Source organism: Delphinus delphis, chromosome 8 (assembly GCF_949987515.2).
Source record: "Delphinus delphis chromosome 8, mDelDel1.2, whole genome shotgun sequence".
In the NCBI taxonomy this organism is placed as follows: Eukaryota; Metazoa; Chordata; class Mammalia; order Artiodactyla; family Delphinidae; genus Delphinus; species Delphinus delphis.
Genome location: NC_082690.1, coordinates 87,258,460 through 87,283,438, shown reverse-complemented (window position 1 = coordinate 87,283,438; position 24,979 = coordinate 87,258,460). Strand labels below are relative to the sequence as shown.

The following is a 24,979-nucleotide window of genomic DNA, read 5'->3' as shown; positions in this document are numbered from 1 at the left end:
GGATGGAAGGAGAACTGTGGGCCAATACCAGGAAGAGATGATAAATAACTGGGTCTGGGAAAAGGAAAGCCAAGTGCATCTATGGCCCACTTATCACATGGGACTGCTAGTGAGATTGTTCCTGGGGACATATTTGCTCATGAGGGGGTATACTTGAGACGGCACTTATAAGGAAGCCTGAGGGCGCCTCCACCCTGCAGCGGGCACTCAGAGGCTCCCTCATTAGCCTCCCAGGATGGAATGGAGCATTGGTTCGCAAACTCGAGCGTGCACCAAAACCTCCTGGAGATTCAGGAGATCTGGGGAGGGGCCCGAGAAGTAGCTTTTCTAACAGGTTCCCAGGGGATGCTGATGATTGGTCCAGGGACCTGACTTCCAGAAGCAATGGACCAGAATTAGGGAGCAGCAGCTCCTGACTGTAGTATATGAGCATCTCTACTCTTTTTTGAGCACTGGTTGACATCATGTGCGTCCATGCAATGAAACTAGATCAAAAGGACACAGGACTCTGACAACTAATGCTCAGTGAGTGCCCCTTCATCGTCAGACATTGTTCTAAGCACTTTACACAGACTTGTTTAAAAAGTTGCAGCAAATTTTGAGGCAGCTAGTAATATTATCCCTGTTTTACAGTTGAGAAAACTGAGGCTGAGAGCCAAGAAACTTATCTCAGTTTAGTAGATATTAAAGGGCTGAACTGGAATTGAAAGTCAGACAATCCAGCTATTTCTTAGATGTTCCAGGCTTGCCCATCTGTGTTCTCGTTCTCTTATTTAAGACACACATAACTGATTTAACCCTCATTCCATGTCTGGTGGACACCAATCCCTACATCTACCCTATCTCTGAAGAGTCTAGGGGCTCATGTTTAAGCCTTTTGCTTTGATTTCCTATTTCCACTGATTTCTCCGTTTTTCTGCATCTTACCTCATCTTCTTTCTCTGTCATCCTTAGCATGACATCCTTATCCTTTTCGACTAAGTCTTTTCTTCCCCTGCTAAAATGTCCCTGACTCAACACAGCGTAATTGCCCATCAGGGGGGTGGGGTGGAGGCGGGGCGATAGTTCCACACAGCGAAATCATGTTTTAATGCTCACAAAAGAAATATGTGCTCCTGGAAGGGAGAGGAGGGACCAAGCTCGGGAGAGTTATAAAATGAGAAAGAGAAGTCTCCCTTCACCTACAATTGAATCTTGAAAAGGAGCAGAATATGCGACTCCCTGCAAAATGCCAGTTGGCATGTGGGTTATTTTAAGCTGAAAGCAGTCAAGACCCAGCAGACTCAAGACAAGCTTTTTACCTCCCCTTAACTGCCTACAAGAATTTAGAAAGGAGGCCTATACCAGGAAGAATGCTATTACCAGAGAGAACTTTTTCACCAGAGAGACTTACCTGCGTGGCAGGGCAAACATTTTTTTACCGAATATTTGCTCTTCCTGTGAATTGTTTCCCCGCCCCCCTTTCAAGCCCCAGACCCTTATCCCCTTCCTTAGCTTAGGATGGGATATAAACCTCAACTGCCTGACTGCTTTTGAGTCTCCTATTTTTATAAGGCTCAGGTATGTACAAAATTAAATTTTCCTATATGTACAAAATTACACTTGATCTTAGCCATAAGGCCGAGAAGCGATTGTATATGTACAAAATTAAATTTTCAATATAATTATTAGACCAGCCAAAGAATCTAGAAGGGAGGAAGGGAAAATTTTTCCGCCCCTATAATTTCAGGTCTTGTTTCTCTAAAGTAATCACTGCTAATACTAATTTACAGAAAGTAAAATGTTAATAATAGGCATTTATTTTCTTTAAAAAAAAATCCTTTAGTGTCCCCCACACGGGGAACCTCTCCCTACACCTGTTTAGTTCCAGTCTCTGCCTGCCTCGCTGGGCTTCCTGGCTCTCCTCCTCTGTGTCTTCCCCCAGCTTTCAAGACACCTCTCTCATTCTCCTCTGCAAGGGAATCTTGTGTCTCTCGGCGTCTCTCTCCTTCTTCTAGATCTTGTCCTGCATCCTAACTTTTCACCACCAAAATATCCAACTGGATGTTCGCTAAACAAAAGACAGTTCTCCTTCTAGAGTTAATCTGCCACTTCTTAAATAATGATCCATCCCCACCCTGCGTCCTTCACATACCTGCCTACCTCCTTCCCCCAGGTCCTACCCATGTCATAAACGAATGTGGTATCGACTCTCAAAGGGCTAATAGTCTAGTAATGGGGATAGATGTGGTCAAAAAATCCCCACAGCGCTAGGTGCAAAAGAGGAACGTATAAGACGTGATGGAGGAGTAAGATAGGAAGTGACTTGCTCCCCTTTTCGCTTGGACTAATGATGATGATGGCGGTGAGCAGTTAAGGTTGAGCGCTGAGTTTGGGTCAGGCGCCCCGTGAAGCCTTTTGTAGGCAGAGTTTGGCTGAGGACCTCTCAGAGGACAGGCGCTCCATGTGGGTTAGCCGTTGTTACCTTCTCCACATGCTTGCAGGTGGACATGACTTTCCGTGTATTACAAATGAGAAAGCTGAGTGGAAAAAGCTGTTTTCCCAGCTAATCCTGCTGGAGCCAGGATTGCAATCCAGGCTTGAGTCCAAAATTCACACTCTTAACCAATGCTTCTGTGGGTCCTTCTTCCCTTCCCTAATCCCATGTGGTTTGAGCTCGCAGCTGCCCGGAACCGTGCCAGCCTTCTCAAGGTCTGGGGCCTCAGGCGACCCACCTGCCACACTGTGCACCCTGCATTCTGAGACGCAGACACAGTGATCTGTTTCTATGAATATTAAGCTGACTCGTATGAAATTGCCAATAGTCGGCCTTTCTGGACACATTAAAATGGGAATTTCACGTGGTTCACTCCAATACCAGGGACCAGATGAATCTTGAGTGACCCTGCCCCCTTGGTTCTGTTCGTCTGTGAGCAGGACTTCCAGACAATCCCACCGTCTTCCTGCCAGAAGATTTATACTGAAAGAAGGAGAAGGAGAGAGAGCACCTTGGCAAATGCTTTTCTTCCAGGGCACCAGACCCGGCGCCGCAGCGTGAAGGGGCTTCGTCAAGCTCCCCTCTTGGTTCTGATTCCCGGTAGTCCCCAAAGAATAGCTATGTCATCTGTAGTGAATTCATTCAGTTAAAGATTCTGCCTTCACCTCTGTCCCCTTCTCAAGGTCCTGACACACCACATCCAGACCCAAGAATAACAGCAAGCCCTCTAAAATTCTTCTTACCAAGCAGCCTAAAAACTCCGGAGGTCAGCAGGGTTTCATGAACGGGTCAGGGCTGTTGGGAGAGAAAATGAAAGTATTTGCCTGTGGAGAAATTTTCCACATGTGAACCATAAATCCCCATATCCTGCTTTTGGCCAGAATCGGACTTCCCCAGAGTTGGTCAGATATTCCCCTGTGGCCTCAAAAGCAAACTGAAATTTCTGTCTTCCGTCTGCCTCTGTCTACCGTTCCGTCTCCTCGCCGTCTCAGTCAGTCTTCTTGAATAAGTTGATTCTACATAGTACGCCCTCTTCCTCATCTCTCATTCAAGTTTCTAGCGATGGAGAGCAGGCTTCTGTTGTCCCTGCCTCTGTATCGAAGCTACCCTTGCCAGGTCAATCATGGCCTCTTCGTTGCTGAAACCAAGAGACACTGGTTTCCCTTATCTCACCCGACCTCCAGGCAATCATGGGTATTGTCCTTCACACCTCTATTTTTGAAACACTCTTCCCCCAGGCTCTTCTAATTTCCTGCCACCTTTGCAGGCTCTTACTCCTTTGCCCAGTCCTTAAATGTTGGTGTCCCTCGGGGTTCTAGACTAGATTGTCTGCTTGTCTCACTCTACTTCTCCCCAAGGATGAGCTGAACCTGCCTTGGCACCCATCCATGGCCTCTCTAGGTGTTGACTCCTAATTTCCTACCTGTAGCTCAGCTGTCTCTCCTGACCTTTAGTCCGTATTCCCAACCACTTGCGGGACATGATACCAGAATCTTTCTCACCCCAACGAGTTGTGTCCCCTACATGTGGTAGCCCTGTCCACTGGTTGTCCAAACCAGAAACTCGGGAGGAATTCTTGACTCTTTTTCTTTTTTATTCTCTATAACCAATCAGTCCTCAAGTCCTGTAATTCTGTCTCCTAAATGTCTCTCAAGTTCATCTTTCTCCGTATTCCCCACATCTTCACTAAGTGGATTTTGCTCTTTCAGTCTTGCCATCTTTTATAATGGAACAAGCGTGATCCTTCCCTTCCATGGCTCCTTGTCACACACGGGATAAAGTTCTAACTCCTGCACTTGACTGATAAGGGTATACATGATTTGGTCAGTCCTTGCTTGCTGCCTCTCACTGTACTCACTAGTCATCCTGAACACTCCTGAGGGCGCCCACCTCTTAGATTTCACACGTATTAGTTCTCTCTTTTCTCTAGCTCATTATCTCAGACCCACCCTTAGCGCCTGACGCAAGACACTTCTATTCAAGCCTTTGCTGGGGCCCAAGTGTAGATAAACTGCCCTGCCTACAAAACCCAAGAACACGCAGCACTTATTCCTATTAGAATATTTATCTTGCTCTAGTGGGGGATACAGACAAGTAAAGAGAGTGTGGGTCCTACCAGAAAAGAGAACAAAGAAATGGTCTTTTCTTGCTCTTTACTGCTTGGACACCTGGCATAGTGCACACACTAAGATGCTCGTTATACACCTGTTGAATGAATCAATGAACTAACAAAGAACTCAGCAAGTATTAGAGTCCACATTCTTCTCTTGTTTCCACGTAGCCATTTTCAGGCTTATGTGCTCCCGCAATCTTTAATGAGTATTTAAGGCATTCCCATTGTGTCTCTCATTTCACTTAACCCTCGCAACTTCTTGTGAAGTTGGAATTAGCCTCATTCCCTATTTCATGCTCAGGTAAGAAGAGAGAGAGTTAGAACACTTGGGTTAGGGTTTTAGCCCTAAGTCCAGGGCCCTTTGTATGTTGATTTGGGCATCAAACATTAGTCTGCTTTGATTTCACCCCACTCTGTCTTCCATCCGTTACTGTCCTGGTGACTGTTTCCATTGGCTAGAGTTCCTCTTCAAATTCAAAGAGACCTGAGCGTATGGAAGAGACATGAGCATCGTGCACATCTGGAGAGAGCTCACCCAGAAATGCTGTTCCCCAAACGTGGTTCAGTGACGGCTCGGGAGAGTGGAGTTTGGTGTCAGAGAAAGCCAAGAGTTGAGGAAGGGGGAGTTTGTGAACTTGTATCACTCATTTGAGTGGAAATGGCTTAATTACACTGGAAAAGTAATTAACCCTTGAGCATAGTATTTTGTGCTTTTGTCCCCGTGATGTGATATGAGTGATGCTTATCTCCAAAAGGGGCAGGAGACAGCACATAATGAGTATGAGCTGTGGATCAGGAACTGGCATTATCTTCCCCAAGTTTTGTAAAATAGGTATTTTGACTGGATGAGAAAAATTCTGGTTGGGGAAGTCACCCAGGTCACACCGTTCGTACGTGGCTGAGCTAGATTCAGAATCGGGACTGCCTGGCTCCTGGGTGCTTTGCGTCACGTGGCAGACAGTGGATCCTTTTTTTTTTAGTTTAATTTTATTTATTTATTTATTTTTATACAGCAGGTTCTTATTATCTGTTTTATACATATTAGTGTATACATGTCAATCCCAATCTCCCAATTCATCCCACCACCGCCACCCGGCCCCTGCTTTCCCCACTTGGTGTCCACGTGTTTGTTCTCTACATCTGTGTCTCTCTTTCTGCCTTGCAAACCAGTTCATCTGTTCGGGGATTCTGGAGTCACGTTGCCTGTGTCCAAATATGGTTCTGTGACTCTACTAGGGTGTGTGACTTTGGGAAGCCACTTATTCTCTTTGGGCCTCAGTGTTTCCATCTCTTAAATGTGGATAATAGTCCTTCTTATAGAGTCGTGGTGAGGATTAAATGAGGATATAGAGGTAATATCTATAAGGTATATTCCTATACAAATAAAAGTTAGCTACCATCATCATCACCACCACCATTACCTTTGGTCCCTCTACTTGCCAGTAAGGCAGATTCTTCTGGGCCATGAGATAAGTGAGTATTGAAAGCATTCCTCTCCAAGACTTTAGTGCTCTTTGGAATTTAGCAATTGATCAGGGGTGTTGGGTGCATGGCTCAGAGCACAGGCCAGGAGGGATGGAAAGTATAGTTGAAAAGCAACAAAGTAGACTACAACTGCACGATGAACAAATAACTCAGCTGTTTAGTTGGGTGTGCTGCCACAGGAATTGGGCTATAAATAGGGTTGATGTCTTCAGGGTAGAGAGTAGCTTAAGCAGGCATGTTTGGATGTTCTACCTAGGAGCTGCCAAAAATATATATGAATTGACTTGATAAGATTAATAGTGATATTAAAAGTATACATCATGTAAAATTAATGTTTTGTGAGTTCTTATTAAATGTCTGGAACTGTGCTAAGCATTTTGTTCACAAAAACCCTTATGTAGGGAACACTTTTATTATTTCCATTTTATGAATGAGACAACCAGGGCTCACAAATGTTAAGTATGATCAAGGTTGTCCAACGGGTAAGGGGAAGAGCTGGCATTTCATCCAGGTCAGCCTGCCTCCAGAGTCCATGCTTTTCTTCATACATATTCCTGCTCACCTCCTTATACTGGGGCTTCTTAGTGATCTTGATTTCAAGAGCCTGATTCTGTGGATGACCTCAAGACCCAGTCTTCATTCATGTTAAGACTATCACGCTGAGGCAGATTCTCTAAAGCGGAAGGGAGGGGAAGAGCCTTCTCAGATGGAGAGATGCCCCTGAGAGTGGAAGCTGGGCTTTGATCTTTATTTTTTCATGGACAGCATCTTCCTGCTTGAAACCAGAAGGCCAGCTGGCTCCCAAGTTCCTTGCAAGAGAACCAGGCCAGACTCCTCCTAGTACAACTTCATAATTAATATTCTCTAATGAGAAATAGATTTCATCATAGCAACTAGAATTTATTTTAGGCCTTAGTTCCAAGAACCTATTCAGGTTTCCACTTTGCCTTAAACCAATTCTAGTATCTTCCTTTATTTATTTTATTTTATTTTATTTTTTTGTGGTACGCAGGCCTCTCACTCTTGTGGCCTCTCCCGTTGCGGAGCACAGGCTCCGGATGCACAGGCTCAGTGGCCATGGCGCACGGGCCCAGCCGCTCCGCGGCATGTGGGATCTTCCCGGACCGGGGCACGAACCCGTGTACCCTGCATCGGCAGGTGGACTCTCGACCACTGCGCCACCAGGGAAGCCCTATTTATTTATTTTAAATTGAAGACTAGCGTGCCCTGAACTAAGATGTCTCAGCAGCATTTTTACCTAAACTCCTTCTTTTTCTTTCTTTTCTTTGTGGTTTTCCAGCATCCTTCCTTTTAGAGCTTTGAGTGTCTCATAAGCCTGGTCAAAAGGACTCTTCACACTGATTTAAACTTATGGGTGAGAGACTACAACTTACTCTTAAGAACTTAATTAGTTTTCCTGGTGCTGACGTTCTAAGAGGGGATGTTATCAACCATCCTATTTTTTTCAAGCCAGAACCTGAGAAACAAGATTTGAGGAAGGATTTTTCTCAACCCTTCTTGGTTCAAGAGGCCCTCTGGAAGATTTTATTTTTTTTTTAATTAACAGAGAGCGCATAGGCACTACACATATAGGTCAGGGAGGAAATTGTGACTGGGTTTCTTACCCAACAGCTGTGTCTGTGTATGTGTGTGCTAGGGACAGACTGGGGCCCAGGGGGAAGGCAGTGTTGTTTTGATCCTTACAAAAAAGATGAATTTTCTACTATGGGGGAATTCACAGGTGGTTGCACTTTCCTGTAGAATTAGTAAATAAAATAAGTGGAGGTAATCTGGAATCTTCGAAGAACAGTTTAAATCAAGAGGACTTGCTGGACACAGCTAGGAATGGCTGCAGTCTGGGAGCTAATTCTGAGATCCGGACACATTATTTCCCTCTAATTCTTCCTCCCCTCCTCCTCCTTTCTCTTTTCCAGTTGTTTATTGGGCGCTTACCGTTCATTAGACATTTTGCTAAGCAATTTACATACATTGTCTCATTTAATTTTCATACGAGCTTATGAGAGAAGTATGATTGTTATCTCCAGTTGACAAACAAGGAAATCAAGGCTCCTAAAAGTTAAGTCACTTGCCCCAGACCAGGCAGAGGGAAAGGTAGAGCCAGAACTCAACCCCAGGTCTCTCCGTTCTAGACCTTTGACCTCTCAACCATCACATCGTACTGCTTCCTCACTAAACGTGTCCTGTTCTTTGTCCCCAGGGACAGGATGAGAACATCCGTCAATGTTGTGGGAGACTCTTTTGGGGCTGGGATTGTCTATCACCTCTCCAAGTCTGAGCTGGACACCATTGACTCCCAGCACCGAGTGCATGAAGATATTGAAATGACCAAGACTCAGTCCATTTATGATGACATGAAGAACCACAGGGAAAACAACTCCAACCAATGTGTCTATGCTGCACACAACTCTGTCATAGTAGATGAGTGCAAGGTACCGTTCCCATTCCTGGATATCGAGACCTGTATATAGCAGTGCATGCTCAATTTCTTAAGCAAACACAAAGCCCTGCATGTATTATTGTCACATTTATTTTTCTAAAGAATCATGTAACTCAAGCGTCTGTGAGTCCCAGATCATCTAACTCTGTGTCTAACGTGGCAGGAAATCCACAAGTCTAACGGTGAAAGAGCCAATCGGTTGCTTGTTTTATCCACGTGATATAAAACAATCATTTTGACTCCCCTGTCCACCCACTTCACAAATTCAATCAGTTTTCTTTGAATATTACGCTCAAGAATTTGCGGTTTCTAGGGCCTTGCTGGCTTTCAAATATTCTGTTCGAGTGAAACATCAAGAGAGATACCCAGAATCATTTGATTTACATAGCACAAGCATTCCTTCTTGCTGTATATCATGTGTGGGTCAAAAGCGTACCCACATGACTTTGTGCAGCTCTCTTTCTCTTCATTATTTTTGTGGGAAGGTGAGTTTTCACCTGGCAATCACTTTGCCCCAGGAATGGGGAAGCAATTTCAAGTAAAGAATAACTCTCCTTCAGGACAGTTATCCGTAGATGGCTTTAAAAAAACACTATATGTCACATACTGCCTGGCAGCACCATTCTTCCTGAAGCATGGATGTTCCGGACTCTTTTCCAAGCTGTTGGATGCTAAGTCTTCAAGCTTGATGGGCTCTGTCCAGCCTTCATTGTAACTAACTTGACATTGTCAAAGTGTCATGACCAGAGTGAAGCAAACTTGGAGAAACCCTGGCAGGTGAGCAGTGTCAACTCTTAAGGGTTGTAAGTGGCAACTGAGGCCAATCTGAACCGAACACAGATTTCTGATACCTTTTTGACTCCTGTTGATGGATCTCATTTAATAGTTAATTTCTCCCTATGTTATTTCTGGGTCATTCCAACTATATGCCATGGCTTCTGCCAGACGACGAAGGATGACACAGAAGCAACCCCCTCTACTGGACTGTATCATAGGTGCAGCCACCATCTTTGGTTCATCCCCTCTGTATAAGCTACATGTGTGGGTAAACCAGGGCTCTGATGCAAATTAGGGAGGGACCCCGCCCATCAAGAGGCAATTGCATAAATTAAGTGGCTCAGTGAAAACAATTAAAATTGTTAGAAATTCAGACGCACCTAAATGGTATACGCCATTCTCCTGGAAAGTTCGTGTTTTCCACATCTCGATGATTGTGCTGGCTTATTCTCCATCAAAATGTTAGTTTTGGTAAACAAGGGTCAACATTCATGGAATAGCTTTATGCTCTATTATATTTAACAAGTATTCATCGTGTGCCTTGTGGGGTTTAATTGAGCACCCCCATCTTATTCCTATGACCTCCTATATTTTGATTATTAGTCAAGTTTTATTGAGTGCCCATAATCGGCAAAGCCCTGAGTTAGGCACTGGAGGACAGCCAAATGAACGTGCAGTTGTATAGTGGAGATAACAGCTTGATCGCAATTACTTCCCTATGAGGAAAAATAGTAGTAGGAAACAAAATAAAATCACCACATATACTCTTTAACTTTGCAGTTATATATGAGAAGAGTCCTCGTGGTTAACTGCCTTTGGTGCGGCCCTTTTGGAGCGTCTCAGGAGAGGCTTCTTAACGATATTGTGTAGGACAAGTTTTGAGGAAAGTGCATAGGCATGGAGATGTCTTTAGATTTCAGACTTCCTGCACCTTTTTTTTTCCTTAAAGCATATCAAGCACATCAGGACAGATGTGCTTCGTTTATTTTAGCAAACAGTTCAGTCCCTAAAGGGAAATGTTGGTCAGCTGTCTCTATCACTGTGAAGTAAGCCCATGAGAGAGACTGTGTCCCTGTTTATCACTGCTGTGCCCTAAAGCAGGGCCAGGCATGCAGTAGACTGTTCAGAAGTATTTATTGAGTGTATACGTTTAGCATCTCGACCCCATGCTTTAATTCAGATAACCTTCTTTGCTGGACAGTTTGATAGAGATAGTGGCTCAGTCTTTCTAGGTAATCGACCACCAAACCCAACCACCTGCAAACTCGGTGAATTAGTGTTTAGATGGTCAAATGGTGAAACTGAGCAGATCATGGAAATGATGAAACGGCCATATTGGTTTAGTAACTCTTTGGCGGTTTGCAGTTTTTAGTGAAGTGATGGGTTCAGCTCAGTGAAGATTGTGAGGCGAGGCCAGTCGACCCTTCTCGCTCTAGACCAGTTAACTGAGTTGACACCTATATGCAAAGGAGGCAGTCAGAGCTGTGGAGATGAATTTGAAGGCTTTCCCAGAATATCTGTGTCCCATCTACTCCTGCCTTTGAACCTCCTTCTGGTCCATTCTCAGTCTCACTGTTTTAAAAGCTGAGTTGGGAGACATCACTGCTTACTGCCAGTTCTTCCCTTTTGGCTCTTCCATTACCCAGGTGTTGGGACGGAGCCGGGTGGAATAGACTGGGGAAGCGGAGTCCCTGCTTCCTTTAATCCAGCCAGAAAAAGGAAATGCCAAAAAAGCTGCAGTCCCAGCTACTTCAGAGACACAGGTCTCGGTATTTGAAAACAACAGCCTCCCTGCCCCTGCCACCTGAGCTCTGTCTGGTTTTCCAAAGGCACCATGATTCATAATGTTGCACAGCTATTGATCTGGTTCATCACTGAAAGCCAAATAGGTACATTCAAGGTCATGGTGAACAGGCAGCTTGCTCCAGGCAGATAGTTTGTCCCTGGCTGTCTTTCCTGACAGTTCACTGAAGGGGAAACAAGTTTGCTGCCGCTCTGGTCACAACTTTAACCATTCTAAGCATTGTTCTGTCATGTTGGTCTCTCTATTTTCAAACTCTTGCCTTGTAACCGTAGTTTGAAGTTATGCAATGTTTTTAATTTTAATCAGAAGAACTGCATGGGATGCTTTCATTTGCTTGTTGCACGGTCTTTAAAAAAAAAAACAATGCGGGGGCCTCATGGGGACCGGAGGAATGAGTAGTTTTTATTTTCATTTGCTTGCTTCGTGAAAGGTTTTCTGTTCCTAGCATGTTGTGTGCGTTCATAATGCATGCCTCTCACTTCCATTTGGGTAAGAAGGAAGGCCAGATTTCTTTCAAACATTGCTGCGTTTGTCATGTCTCCATATTCTAATGCTTCCATAAATCCAGTCTCTCCATTATGTGGAATATCAGTCGTGGGTTTAAGTTTGCACATGACGTTGAGGACAGACAGATGGAAGGTAAGCTAGGAAAACGACTTAGATGTGGAGGGGAAAACTTCCCACTCTGTGTAAGGGTTCAGTTCGCTGAGAGCCAGGGAAGCATAATACGGACAGTCTGGAGATTATAGCTGATTAATAAATGTCTGCAATGACATAATTTAGAGATACTGATTTCAGCCTTTTAATTCCCTCCTTTCCTTTTTAATTTTTAAAGCCTGGATAGTTTATATGGTAGAGCCAGACCATCATGATTTGAAAATTGGACGTGCATAAACTCCACCTGGCCTCATTGCAACTGAACCTTTCACATGCATGAGTAGAGCTAGCTGCCTAGTTCTGGATTTTTTTTTCTCTGTGGTTGTTTGGAGTAGCACAAGGGCACTATGTTTTCAGGACTGCATTGTTGTGTGGGGGGTCTATGGGTAACGAGACACCCTCATAACCCTAAAATCATAGTAGAAGTTATTTATCCCCCAACTTGCAAAGTATCTCTAGTCGCTCAATACCCCCCAAGGCAAATATGTATTTTTTTTTTTAATGTTCGCAAATCAGTGTTGAAAACTAAGACCAGTTCAAAATCGATTTGGAAGGAACAACGTTTAAAATTAATATTGAAGTCGTGTAGTAGAACCTGGGTCTGGTGGTCCTCCACATAACCCCCCAGTGGTTTTCTGGTTCATGGCCCGTAAGCTGGATATTGATGATAATTATTTTCAGGTAACTCTGGCAGCCAGCGGAAAGTCAGCCGACTGCAGTGTTGAAGAAGAACCTTGGAAACGTGAAAAATAAGGATATGACTGTCAGCAAATTCTTGAATAAACTCCCCAGCGTATCTTATGGTAAAAGAGGATATAAACAAGTTTTCTTTAAAAAGAAAAAAAAAATATTTCTATGTTTACTTAATCTGTTAGCTGAGGCTTAGAGGATCTGTTGTGAGTCAGTGATAGGCACGGTGCTGTGTCTTTGCCAAATAATGCTTGGTAACCATCTAATTTTCTCACTTGTATTATTGTTTGAATGGATGTCGCTGGAGGAATCAGTTTGAATTGAAGACGCGTTCTTGCCAGCTTCCCTTTTCTCTCAAGATGCAGAACCGTGGATGGTCTCTTCCCAGGGGACACGACTAAAGCCGTGTGGCACATTCCAGGGATTTGGATTCATGAGCAGACAGTCAGTGTGTTACTCCTTCCAATGTTCTCCATGCTTCACCTTGTAACACACAAGAGATTCTGTTAGAAGCCTTCGGAAGTAAATCCCCTTAAATGTCTTGTAGCGTATGTCCTTGTGTTGATTAAAACAAAGTACCCATCTTAAGGTACAATTTCTCTTCCGTATACGCTTTAAGTTAAATGGCTAAATGTTTCAAAGAGAGTCATAGTGGGAGCCGTATCTTAAAGGTAGCCGGTTACGGAACCCACTGAGTCTCTGCTCTACCCCATCTAGTTTATGGGAATAATTGTTGAATTTCAAAGTAGGTTTCATCATTTGCTCTAAATTTGATAAGGGATTAGGATGTAATTTACATATAACTTCTGTATATATTGACAAACGTAAGAGAGCACAGTCAGCATAAATTTTAACCAGATTCAAAGATTCCAATTTGTTTGTGTTTCGTTTGCATCACCTGCCATAGTGACATCAAGTGAGATTATTTGGTCTAGGCTTCAGTGTCTTTGTTTCGTTCATACAATTCTTATTTGGGTCTCTACCAAAAAAAGACGTTCTTAATCCCCAACTTATTTCAGTCATGTTCTCATCAGACTAGAAGGCTTAATCATTCTACTGTCCTCACAGATGGAGGGTAGTCGGGTTGGCTGTGCCTCTTTTAATACTAATCTCATGATAAAAACAAAACCAAAACACTGTTAGTTATCTAATATGCAGAAAGCTTTTTGTTATATTATATCACAGCACCTAAAACCAGTTACAGGACACAGTTGGAAGCAGAGCCCATCTTTTCCCCCCAGTCTTCTCTGTGGAAAGGAACAGAAAACAAACATAGGTGCAAAATCCTATAAAGGTGACATTCTTATGGCAAAGTCAAGGTAGCCTTGAACCATGAAGTAAGAACAAAGGATGGCTCAACAGGACTTCACAGATGGAATCTTCTCAAGGCTGTGGAAGTTTGAGGGAATACATAATAGAATTGGAATAGCCCAGTTGGTGCCTTGCATGCTGTAGGCACCTCCAAGCTACATTTTTCAACATTTTCTGTTGAATAACCCACAGTATTTTCCTAAGGTTGCTGGCTTTAGGAGTTTGCTGAGGACTTGAGCATGAATCATTGAGAAATAAGCACATTTGACGTGTGTAGAACCTTGGTCCAATGTGAGGGTAAGGTGTTTATCTGCTGCCAGCAGATGGGTGCTGAGATATTCAGGAAGAGTCATAGAGTCCAGATTTTCTTAGGAGAGGGTGTTTATGGACATACATGCCCTTTATTACCCTCTCCTTGTGACTTTTCTCTTCCAAATCAGATACCTTTGGAACACACAAGAGACATGAGATTCTAGTAGTTCTGTCTCTTAAGCTCTAGTGTTTTTTTTTTGGGGGGGGGGATAAGAATCAGTGTTGAGCAGTATTAAGTAGTTTTTGCTTTTTTTTTTTAAATACATTTGTCTTCATTTTCATTAGATGGACAGTTAAGAGGGTGGCCAAGGGCATGCTGAAATGTAGTAGTGGAAAATGCATCCTTTACAGCAGATGTTGTGGGTCAAAGGGACAGTTCCTGGGTTTAACTGTGAAGCTGTTAAGGATCATCGTTAAGTGGTGCTCCCAAGAGCTTTTTTATGGTGAGGAGAAGGATCTAGGCAAGGCATCTAGGAGCTTGTGGTTTTGCTGTTTAACGCCAGCTTAGCACTTTTACGTACTGGCATGTTACTCAAAGGAGTGGTCTCAGGGTCGTCTTCTGAAGACTCTGCCTAAAAGTCTTCCCTGTTTGTTTGTCTTCAGCTTTTTTCTAGTTATCGAGTTAACCTACAAATATATAAGGGGACAGCATGTTCAGAAGAAACTAGGTGCACAGCTTAGCAAAGCAGGTTTTTCAGGTTTGAATCTATGCAATAAGTTTCGTGAGAATATACTTAGGAAATCAGTTCATCTGGAAGTTCAACAAATCAGTAAAAATAAGCAATGTCTCAAGTTCAGGACTAGCCTGAAAACCCAGGATGTATGTAGAGCTGACGTGTGACTGTGTCCTCTGTTTTTTTTAGGCCTCATTCATTCTTCTCATGCCATACCCACTGGGGTTCTCCTTGCCCAGCATATGTGCCATAAACAGAACAAGTAGATCCAGAATATACCTCTAACAGCCATTTTCTAAACAGGATATTATAGCCTGTCCGTTATATGCATAGATTTATTTTAATAGGTCCAACACAAATATGAACGCTTGTAACAGTCCATTAATGTTTGACCATGCATAAATGTTATACTTGTATACAGACATGGCAGGCCAGATACATACACTGCATCCCTTAGGTTCTGTTAAGTCAGGGCTTTGGCAACACCGTTTTTTATGAACTCATTCACTATTTTTAGGAATCAGAATTGTCAGGAGAAACCCAACGAGGTAGACTTTTATTCTCTCCTTTCTCATTTATGTCTTTTGGGAAACCCAAGTGAAGCCATCATTTGATTACCTATTACAATTCAATGAATCAAGTCCTATCAGTGAAAAGAATCACACTCAAGGCAAAGCTTTACCTTAGATCTTTGAGGATGTGCCTCCCATGCAGAGAGCATCAGACAATCAAGGCAATCATCTAAATCACGCAGATCTTCAATATAAAACTTCAGATGATGAGTTTTGAGCCAGGTAGCTGTCAGGTTTGATTCTTCACTTCCTATTGTGTGTGGAAACACAACCTAGAGCCTCGTTGCCTGCAGAAGTGGCCATGTTCCAAAAAATATAAATATTTACTTCTCTTTAACTACTCATCAGCTTTGGATGTTCAGGAAAGTCTAAAGAAAGGTTGCCAAAATGCCTAGCTTTTGGATTTGAACTGGTGGAAGCTGAGAAAGGCTTAGCGTAAATTCAGATTATGGGGAGATGTACTCCTGGTAGGTAAGGTCAGGAATCCCAACGACCGGTTGAATAGAGGGTCTCAGGTCATTTCCACTCGTGCACAGAGAAATATGTCATTTGCAAGTTTATATCTAGTCAAGAAGCCCCTTTGGAGTTGGATAACTCACCTACTGGATCCCCAAAAGGAAACCCAAGCCTGCCACACTTTTGCAAATACCACACTTCCCTTTGTTCCCAATAGCAAAAGTTATGGTACAATATTTCACTTTTGTCTGAATCAAGGGTTCTGTCTGTGCTATATTTTCCATGCAAAGAAGGTCAGAGGATTAAGGCAATCATGTAGCTAATACAGATCTCCATGATCTGAACCAAGTAGCTATTAGAAATATGGCAGTGAATCCAAATAGGTACCCATATGCTCAGAGAGAATTCTCCATAGTTCAGACTCCTCATAAACAAGCCTCAGCAGCTCTTGCCTGGTGTGATGACTAAATGCTCAGCGGTTACACCCAGTGGAGGTGGCTCTTCCCACTTCGCTGCTCTTCAGTGCTTGGGGCCATACAATTGTGTGGGTTGCTGGTTTGGCTTTGCTTTTTCTCCAAATAAATTCACTCCGAGCCAAGAAAAAGGAACAAATGGGATTTTCCAATTATTGTAATACTTGCTCTTTAAATAAGATATGACCGTCTAGGGGCCTAAAAAGATTAAGTTTAAAAACAAAAGGCTTGAAGGAATTCTGAAGTGAGAGTTTTGTAAATCTAGTTGTCAGAGAAGATAAATGGTCTCAGTATCTGGTAATTTCTGGCTAAAACCGAGAAGGACCGCTGAGTGCCAAGTCAGGGACGTTGCCTTGTAGACAGATTTGTCTCCTTGGATGGAGTGAGTTCAAAGCTGTCCAGGCATCAGTTGCTTATGATTTTTCTGAAAAGAAAACCCAATTTCCACTCTTCCTTCTCCTCCCTTCTTATTCCAACCATCATTATTGCTGCTTAAGAGACAGTTTAATAAATGACCATCCAAGTTAGCGCGAGGGTCCGTTTTAGAATAGATGACAGGGAATCTTAACTGAGTAGTGTCTTATTTCACCGCACAGCACAGCTAATTCAGGGAATGACCTAGAGGTGAGGAGAAATAATGCAGTTGGGTGGAGAAACTTTTGACTTAGACTCTGCCCATTTTTATTCATATAACTTACACAAGTCACTTTACACACAAGCTCCACTGAAGAAAAAAAAAGTGAAGTGCTGGATTAAATGATTAAAACCCCCATATAGCCCTATGAAACCACCATATAATGATCTCTACTTTAATTTCTTCTTTCATAAGAGGCTTACTGCTATAACACATTAGCTATTTATATTGTAGGTCAGAGGGGCCCACAACAATGAATAATCAATTTGGATTTTTCTCATCCCCTTTGGGGGAAATTAGATTCAAGGCTCTCTCTTCATCTGAAGTTTTACAACAAGCTTGGAAGATGGCCACGTTCATCCACAGTTTGGTATTTGGGGATACAAACAAACCTCCTTTTATAAAACTGGCCTTTGCCTAAGGCACTGTCCTAATAGAAGTAGCCATTCAGCTCAGGGAAAAATGCTGCCAGAGTCATCATGAGGGGCCAGGGTGAGCCTATGGCCTCCCTCAAGGTCTTGCATCATTCCTCTTGTGGCAACAGGGCCCACCCCAAATACCCTAAACACACAGTTTCCTCCAAACAGTCCTAATTGCCGACCCAGTATGGGAATTTGGGAGCATCTGGCAAATCAACTTGAACACTCATGAAACTGGTGGAAGACTTACACTAAAACAGCGACTGTCTGTAAATATTCCCTTTCCACTGGTACGCAGACACGTACATCCATGCACAGGGTGGGCCCGGGCCAACTCCTTTCTCTGGAGAGGTATGCAGAGATATTTGGTTGAGTTCATTTTCAAATTTTCCTCTTGGTTTGCTATTACTGTGGGCATCACATCACAGGTGGAGAAGGTCTGTCTTACAAGAATAGACTTGTATTGGTGATCATTGCCTTTTTCAATGCCCAGAGTTTCTAGGCTGGATCAAATGCATGGTCTGTCTGCAAGGTGCATGCGACTGGCCATGGCCTTTGAACAATCTCTTGCACGTTCTGGTACTGCTGCAATGGGCCACGTTTGCATCCTTGCTCTTTGTCCAAACTTCTGCTAAATACGCAATACATTTGGTATTATTGTTCCGTGAGCACATTTATTGCCAGAGAAGACTTCGGCTCTGTAGATGTGGAGCAGAGGGATGTAAAGCTAGTACTAAAAGGATCGAGTTAGTGTTTGTTTGTTCGTTTAAACTTTTAGTGCAGAAGACCTGACACTAGAGCATCAAGAAAAAGATATTTCTTAGCGGATCCATATAAGAATGTATGGAAAAGTAAGAGAAGCCCTCAAGTTCTTCTTTCATTCACTCTAAATAATATCCTGAGTAATTACTGATCAGCTTTTTTTTCCCTTTATTTTTCCATGTCCAGCTTTGCCTTACCTTCTTACTTCTGGTACAAATATCCATTTTGATATTTTTTGAAGTCCTTCTGATTATTATACAGGGCCCTTTTGTGCTGAGGATAAAACCTGCTACTGGAACAGATCCCTCTACCTTGCAGTCAGCAGTTGACCTAGAGCCTGGGTAGCAACAGGTCTCCAGTTCCTCCGGAGACACCTCCCATCCCTGGGTGAGTGTTGGAACGTAACAGCTGACTGTGACCCTTGTCATCGTTCCCTGTGGGGATGGGGATGATGCAGCAGGAGACTCGCTCCTTCTGGGGCTCCGTTTCTTCTCATGGCAACCATTTAGCTGCCTAGAAACAGCCTGCTGCCTTCGGTAGGAAAGAGATGCACACACTAGCCAAGGAAGTTAGTCTAGCATATCTCTGAGTTTTCGCCTCCATGGAGCAAATTCTCTGAAGTGTATGATCAGAACGCTGGCACTGTGGTTGCTCACTTCTCCAGGAGAGTTATTCTCCTTACTAGGAACTCATCCTTTGGCATCCAGATCTTTCCATAAATGACCTTCACTCCTTCCCTTCCTCCTTCCCCTGGGAAACCTCAGCATTGCATTTCCATGTTGCACAAGACAGATCAGGTTATCTGGTCACTACAGAGATTTGTATATAAAAAACTACTTTTGTGAGGATTTTTGTATATCGTTTTTCTATTTGTTTTCTATGGCTTGAGGAGAGAGCTGGCAAACTGTGAATCTAATTTGGTCTTGCTGCCCACGGATATATTTTGGCTTCCTGGTAAAAATCTATGTTACCAGGGACAACATATTGCCCTCTGATCAGTATTGCATCTACCCCCAAATTCCTCCGGTCCAACCTTACATTCTTTTTTAAACAAATCCGTGGGCTTCTTTGCTATTATTTATAAAGAGCATGAGAAAACATATTTAGAGTCCTGGATATTATATGGTTAATATTGATTTAGCCTTTAATGATGTTATAGGTTTGTATCTATTCTTCATAAACCATAAAGAACTCAGTGTAGACTGAATTGATCTATTTAGTATCTGTAATTTTGCAGACAGATATCTTCTTATGGTATTTTCTATATAACCACATACGTAGAATTACAACTAATTAGAGCACAAGACGTTTCTACAGCAATTTAGAGCTGTCAGTTGTTTCCTGAGCATACAGCCACATTTGAAAAATTTAAGAACCCAGTCCTTTGCGATGCAATGAACAAAATGACCATTAAGAGCAAGGAGTCACTTCAATCCCTTAGCTGGTTAGGATATGCATTTAAACGATTAGTCTTTTGAACTCAAGGAATGGTGCTGACTCCTTATTATTTTTTTTTAAATTAATTCATTTATTTATTTTTGGCTGCGTTGGGTCTTCATTGCTGGGCTTTCTCTAGTTGCCGTGAGCGGGGGCTACTCTTTGTCGCGGTGTGCGGGCTTCTCATTGTGGTGGCTTCTTTTGTTGTGGAGCGCTGGCTCTAGGCGCACAGGCTTCAGTAGTTGTGGCATGCGGGCTTCAGTAGTTGTGGCTCGCGGGCTCTAGAGCGCAGGCTCAGTAGTTGTGGCGCACGGGTTTAGTTGCTCTGTGGCATGTGGGATCTTCCCAGACCAGGGATCGAACCCGTGTCCCCTGCATTGGCAGGCGGATTCTTAACCACTGCACCACCAGGGAAGTCCCCTGACTCCTTATTTTTGACACCAGGTCTTGTTTTTCTAGCTAAGCATTCTAATTTTGCTTTTCTCCAAGAAAATGAGAAATAAGGTGATAATAGTTGGATCATTTCTATGTCAGAACCTCCCATGCCTTCCTAATAATTTACGTGAAAATTGGCTTAGGAAAACTTTGAATAGAGAGATTGAGGGTGAGTGCAAGGAAGCAAATCAGGACAGATTTGTCGCAGTTCGTTCTTGCCAAGCAAATTGGTAGTAAATGTCACATTGTTATGTGAATTGAGCACATATTTTTAAGAAAAAAAAATACTGGTACCAGCTCTGAAGCAATACTCCATCACTGGGGCTTAGAGTCACATTGAAATTGTTTAGAAGCAGCCCAGGTAGATCCTGTCCTCAGGTGAGTAACAATCTATGTAAATTTCCCCAAAAGGCAAATCAATAACTACTGCAAAGACAAGGGAGGGTCTTCCTTCCACCAAACACGCTTTCTGATATGGTTGTAGGGCTAGTATTTTTGCTATGTTTTAGGAAAATAGTTACATAGAAAGTGTACCGGTGTGTATTTGAACCCGCTCCTCATTAAGCAAACAGATTAGATGTGCCCTCAACTGGCAACGACTGTATCTGTGATTTTCAAGTGCAGATAGCTGTCAAGCATGAAGTTCTTGTGTGTACACAGTAACACTTGGTTCACGCATGAAGAACAATGCCTATGCACTTTGTGTAGCTATAATGTAGGTATCTATGTGTAATTTCAGTGAAATGGTATATAGATGTATTGTAATTTAATTTAAATGTTATTTTTGGCCGTTCATCTAAGTGCAGTAGACATGTTGATTGTTGTTTTGAAAACCCAATTTTCCTTCCTAGATAACTAGTAGTGAATAATTTTTCCTCTTTCTTAAAGTGACTTGGGAATGTATATCAGTGAAGAACTTATCTATGAATCCTTTGTACCGATGATTGTTTGAAAGTCTGTGTGTGTCTAGTATCTTTGTAATTGTGCAATTCGGGGCAAAGGAGGGTTGGGTATGTGTCATGATTCTTAGTGAAAGGGCATCTGAAGTCTATGTAGTGCCCAATGAGTGCAACTGTGGAACTTTTGATTATCTAGGCTTAGGTAGATTTAGAATGAGGACATTTATCTGCAGCCCTCCTTCACTTGACGGATTGGGCTCACAGAGACAAAAGGCTCGTCTCCTTCTCAGCATGAGCATGTTAGCATTATATCCTTAGGAAAAAGTCTGTCTCTTTGGTTGCCAAATACTGACCATGATGCTCATGACTTAAAGGTTCTGAAGAGCCTCGTCCTCCTTGGTTTCTTGAGTCACGGTGTAGGAAAGACATTCACTGACTAACTGCCGTGTAGGCAAAACCCCACAAAAGCACACTTCTGGTAGTAAATTGCACAGTTGTCTCTAGAAAGATAAGAGAAGCACAAGGATGGTCAGTGTACAGCTTTGGGGTTGCAAAAGAAAAAAAAACAACTGGTGAAGCACAGATCCCACATATGTGAAGGGAGTAGGACCTCTACCTAGTAGGCTTTGTGTGTGTGTTTCAAGCAGTGGAAGAGGAGGTTCAATGCAATTACATAGCTGACTCCAAAACACACAGCCTGTCTAATTATCACTAAATGGAATGCTGTGGGCTCTATAGTTCCTGTAACCCCTTTTTCCTCTGTAAGGACAGAGAAGGATGGCCATGTGCAGCTGGGAACACTGAGTGCCCCTCTCTTTTCACAAGAGGAGTGAAGCTTAAGAGATCCTCTGAGGGCACAGAGCACGTTAATTTTCAGTGTCTTCTCCAATGATTGGAGTGAAGGAATGTAAATGGGAACAGGCACATTTTTTTTTTTTCCTGAAAATGTGGCTTCTTCAACTCCCGTCAAATTCAGGATGAAACCTTACCGAAAGAAAGCTAACCTTTAGGCTGGATTCCCTTTGAAGATTCTTTTTGTGTCCAGAATGAAAGATAAGAATAATTGTTTCCCTCACATAGCACATAGTGTTTAAAGACTAATGAATGAAAAAAGATAAAAACTTCAACTAATTTTGGGGGTGTTTCTTACATATGGTACTAGGAAATGCCTTGCTGGCAAAGCACATTTTGGGTAGTTGAAGTATTTTGTTCTCACCTTTAGCTTTCTAAGCTTTCTTACCATGTGGACTGATTACTGTAACATTACATGTGTACAATAACTGCATATTCTTTATATACGGGAAATAATCTGTAAATCCAATATTTCACTAAGTGTTTTAACTTTTATGTATATATCTCTCATCAATAAATGTGGATTCCAATTTCTCTTGGTTGTTGCCTCTCCTTCAACTCCAATTTTAAACTAGTGTTGGTTACATGGTGTCTCCAGTGCTCCTTTTGGAGAAGTTTGTGGATCAAAACCTACAGTGTCTAAATGAATATTTTCTAGGAAGCCTAAATATATGGTGGAATCACATCTTATGCTATAAAGTTATGAGTTGGGGCTTCCCTGGTGGCGCAGTGGTTGAGAGTCCGCCTGCCGATGCAGGGGACACGGGTCCGGGAAGATTCCCACATGCCGCGGAGCGGCTGGGCCCGTGAGCCATGGCCGCTGAGCCTGCGTGTCCGGAGCCTGTGCTCCGCGACGGGAGAGGCCACGACAGTGAGAGGCCCGCGTACCACAAAAAAAAAAAAAAAAAAAGTTATGAGTTCAATAAAAATGGTGTATAATCAAAATTATCCTTGTGAACAGCCAGTATGTGTTATCCCCCAAATCTCAGGAGCCTAAAGCAACTGAGGTTGATTTCTTGCTCATGTGATATGTCCATCATAGTTTGACTGGGGGACTCTGTTCCACGCCGTCCTCTCTGGGGGGGTCTGAGGGAGACCCTTCCCCCTTATGCTTCTGCACTTGCCAAATGCAGGAATAAGAGAACATGGCACATCTTACACTGCCTCCTAAAGCTTCCTTCCGAATGTCGTATGCCTCACTTGTGCTCATTTATCAAAGGCCAGAACTAGTCACATGGCTCTACCTAACTTCAGAGAGACAGGAAAGTGCAACCTTACCAGATGCCCAGGAGTAAAACTGGAAAGAGTTGATGAACAGCTCTAATGACTATTAGGCCGTCAAAAATTCCTTAAATCATTCATAAAGGATAGTATACAAACATATAGTCTTTTCATTTGTCCAACACAGCAAGTTTTTCTCTAGTATTGAGAAAATCATTGCTATGGAAGTAAGTGACGAGCATTTAGCAGTCACGTTGTAGAAATAAAATGCATGGTCTTCAAAAGTAGGATCACAGTCAGCATAAGATTTTCATGCAGTGAAAGGTGTATATTACAGGAAAGGAGCCCCACTGAGAGAGTGACAGGTTTTCTGTTCACGCTCCAGGGCACCCACATATTGAATAGAATGGCTTGGATTAGTTGAATTGTTCTCTCTCATTGTTTTTTGGGAGGAAAGGAAGCAAATATTTGATTTTAACTAAATAAAATACATGTATGTGATACATCACAATTTCTTTCACCAGTGTCAGCAATTTATGTAAATTGTTGGTGAAAATGGACGCTTCCTTTGAAAAGGCACTTTTCCTTATCCCTTTGGAATCAAGCGTAGATCACACCCATATTCAAAATGTTATTAAAATCTTACTTACAGAAAATATGCTTGTCGGTGAGTTTCTGGGCTGCCATTTGGTCTTAAAGTAGCAAAGAGCCACAAATCAGAGTCAAGGGAAACTTAACACATTCGTATGGATACAATTTGATCATTATCAACTACTTCAAAAGAGGACACAGGCCAAGAGAAGCTTGACTTTGCTTGTTCAGGGAGTATGATCCCCATGTTCTAATTTCTTACCCTGTCTTCTGGAACAGAGGTGTTTAATCCACCCACTGTCATGTAAGGCCACTTGTATGTTGCTTCAACTTAAAGAAGAAGAAGAAAAAGAGGAAGAAGAAGAATTACTATTATTTTGGGGGTGAGAATGGAAGGAGGAATTGTAGACTAGGAACCAGTAGGCAAGAGTTCTGATCTTTGCACAGTCACTAAAGAGTTGTGCAAATGTGGTCAAGTCCCTTTGCAATTTGCAAGTCATTTTGACATATGTAAAATTAGGGGTTTGAAGTAGATAATTTCTAAACTTTTGAACTCTGAAATTTGAATTCCATCAGCTGGGTAAGTCATCATGACTACAGATAGTTTTATTTTTTAATCTGATTATTTTAACGTCATATACATACAAAAGAATATATGTAACCTACATCTAAGTCATGATGCCACATGATATAGAATCATACGAATCTATTAGCCAGTGGGAAAATTAAAGCATCACCAATAACTTCCCTTGACCTTTGTACTCCTTCCTTATCCCATTAAGCTGCTTTACTCCCCATGGGAAACTGCTATGGGAATTTTGTGTTTATCATTCTTCTGCTTTAAAAAATATTTTTATCTCACACGCATGCATGACTCCACAAGCTTTGCTTATTACTGAGCTTTATAAAAAAGGGTATCGTACCGCATGTGGTCTTTTCCAACATATCTCTTTTCTACCTAATGTGTTTCTCAGTTCATTCATGTTGTTACAAGTAGCTGTGGTTCATTCATTTTCACGGCCGTATAATTACATAGTATGTGAAATGTGCCACACTTTGGTTATTCACTTTCCTGCCAGTGGACATTTGCCTCATTCCCGGTTGTCTTCAGATGTCAAATAGTGCTGCTATGAACGTTTTTATATGTTTCCTGGGCATTGCTCCTAGATGCAATAAAAAAAATTATGTATTTGTGCGTCTGTGTATCTCTCTGTGTATGTGTGTGTGTGCACATGACTGAAAAGTTCCTATTCAACTCTTCTACCTATTTGTCCATGGCTCCTTCAGTGGGCCCACTTGTGGACACTGTTGGACCGCCTGGTGATCCACACGCTGCTGGCTGTTTAATGGAGTCCATCTCTCTGGCAGGAACACAGAGCATTTTTAAAAGGGGAATTTAAATTGAAAGCTGAAGCCTTCTTTCCTCAGGCTCACATGGTACGGCCTTTGAGTACAGCTCTGACGGTAGCCA

At 42.6% G+C, this 24,979-nt stretch overlaps 1 protein-coding gene across 6 annotated transcripts in view; it reads left to right on the top strand.

Annotated features, from left to right (window-relative positions):
* The window catches only part of SLC1A2 (solute carrier family 1 member 2), a 150,333-nt gene extending 128,105 nt beyond the window's left edge, over positions 1–22,228 (top strand). For all 6 annotated transcript variants that reach the window (XM_060018714.1, XM_060018715.1, XM_060018711.1 and 3 more), the window contains 2 exons: positions 8,293–8,524; positions 12,452–22,228. In XM_060018714.1, the coding sequence (XP_059874697.1) occupies positions 8,293–8,524; positions 12,452–12,523 (304 nt within the window). In that variant the 3' untranslated portion in view covers positions 12,524–22,228. The remainder of the gene's footprint in view (positions 1–8,292; positions 8,525–12,451) is intronic.
* The last annotated feature ends 2,751 nt before the right edge of the window (positions 22,229–24,979 follow it).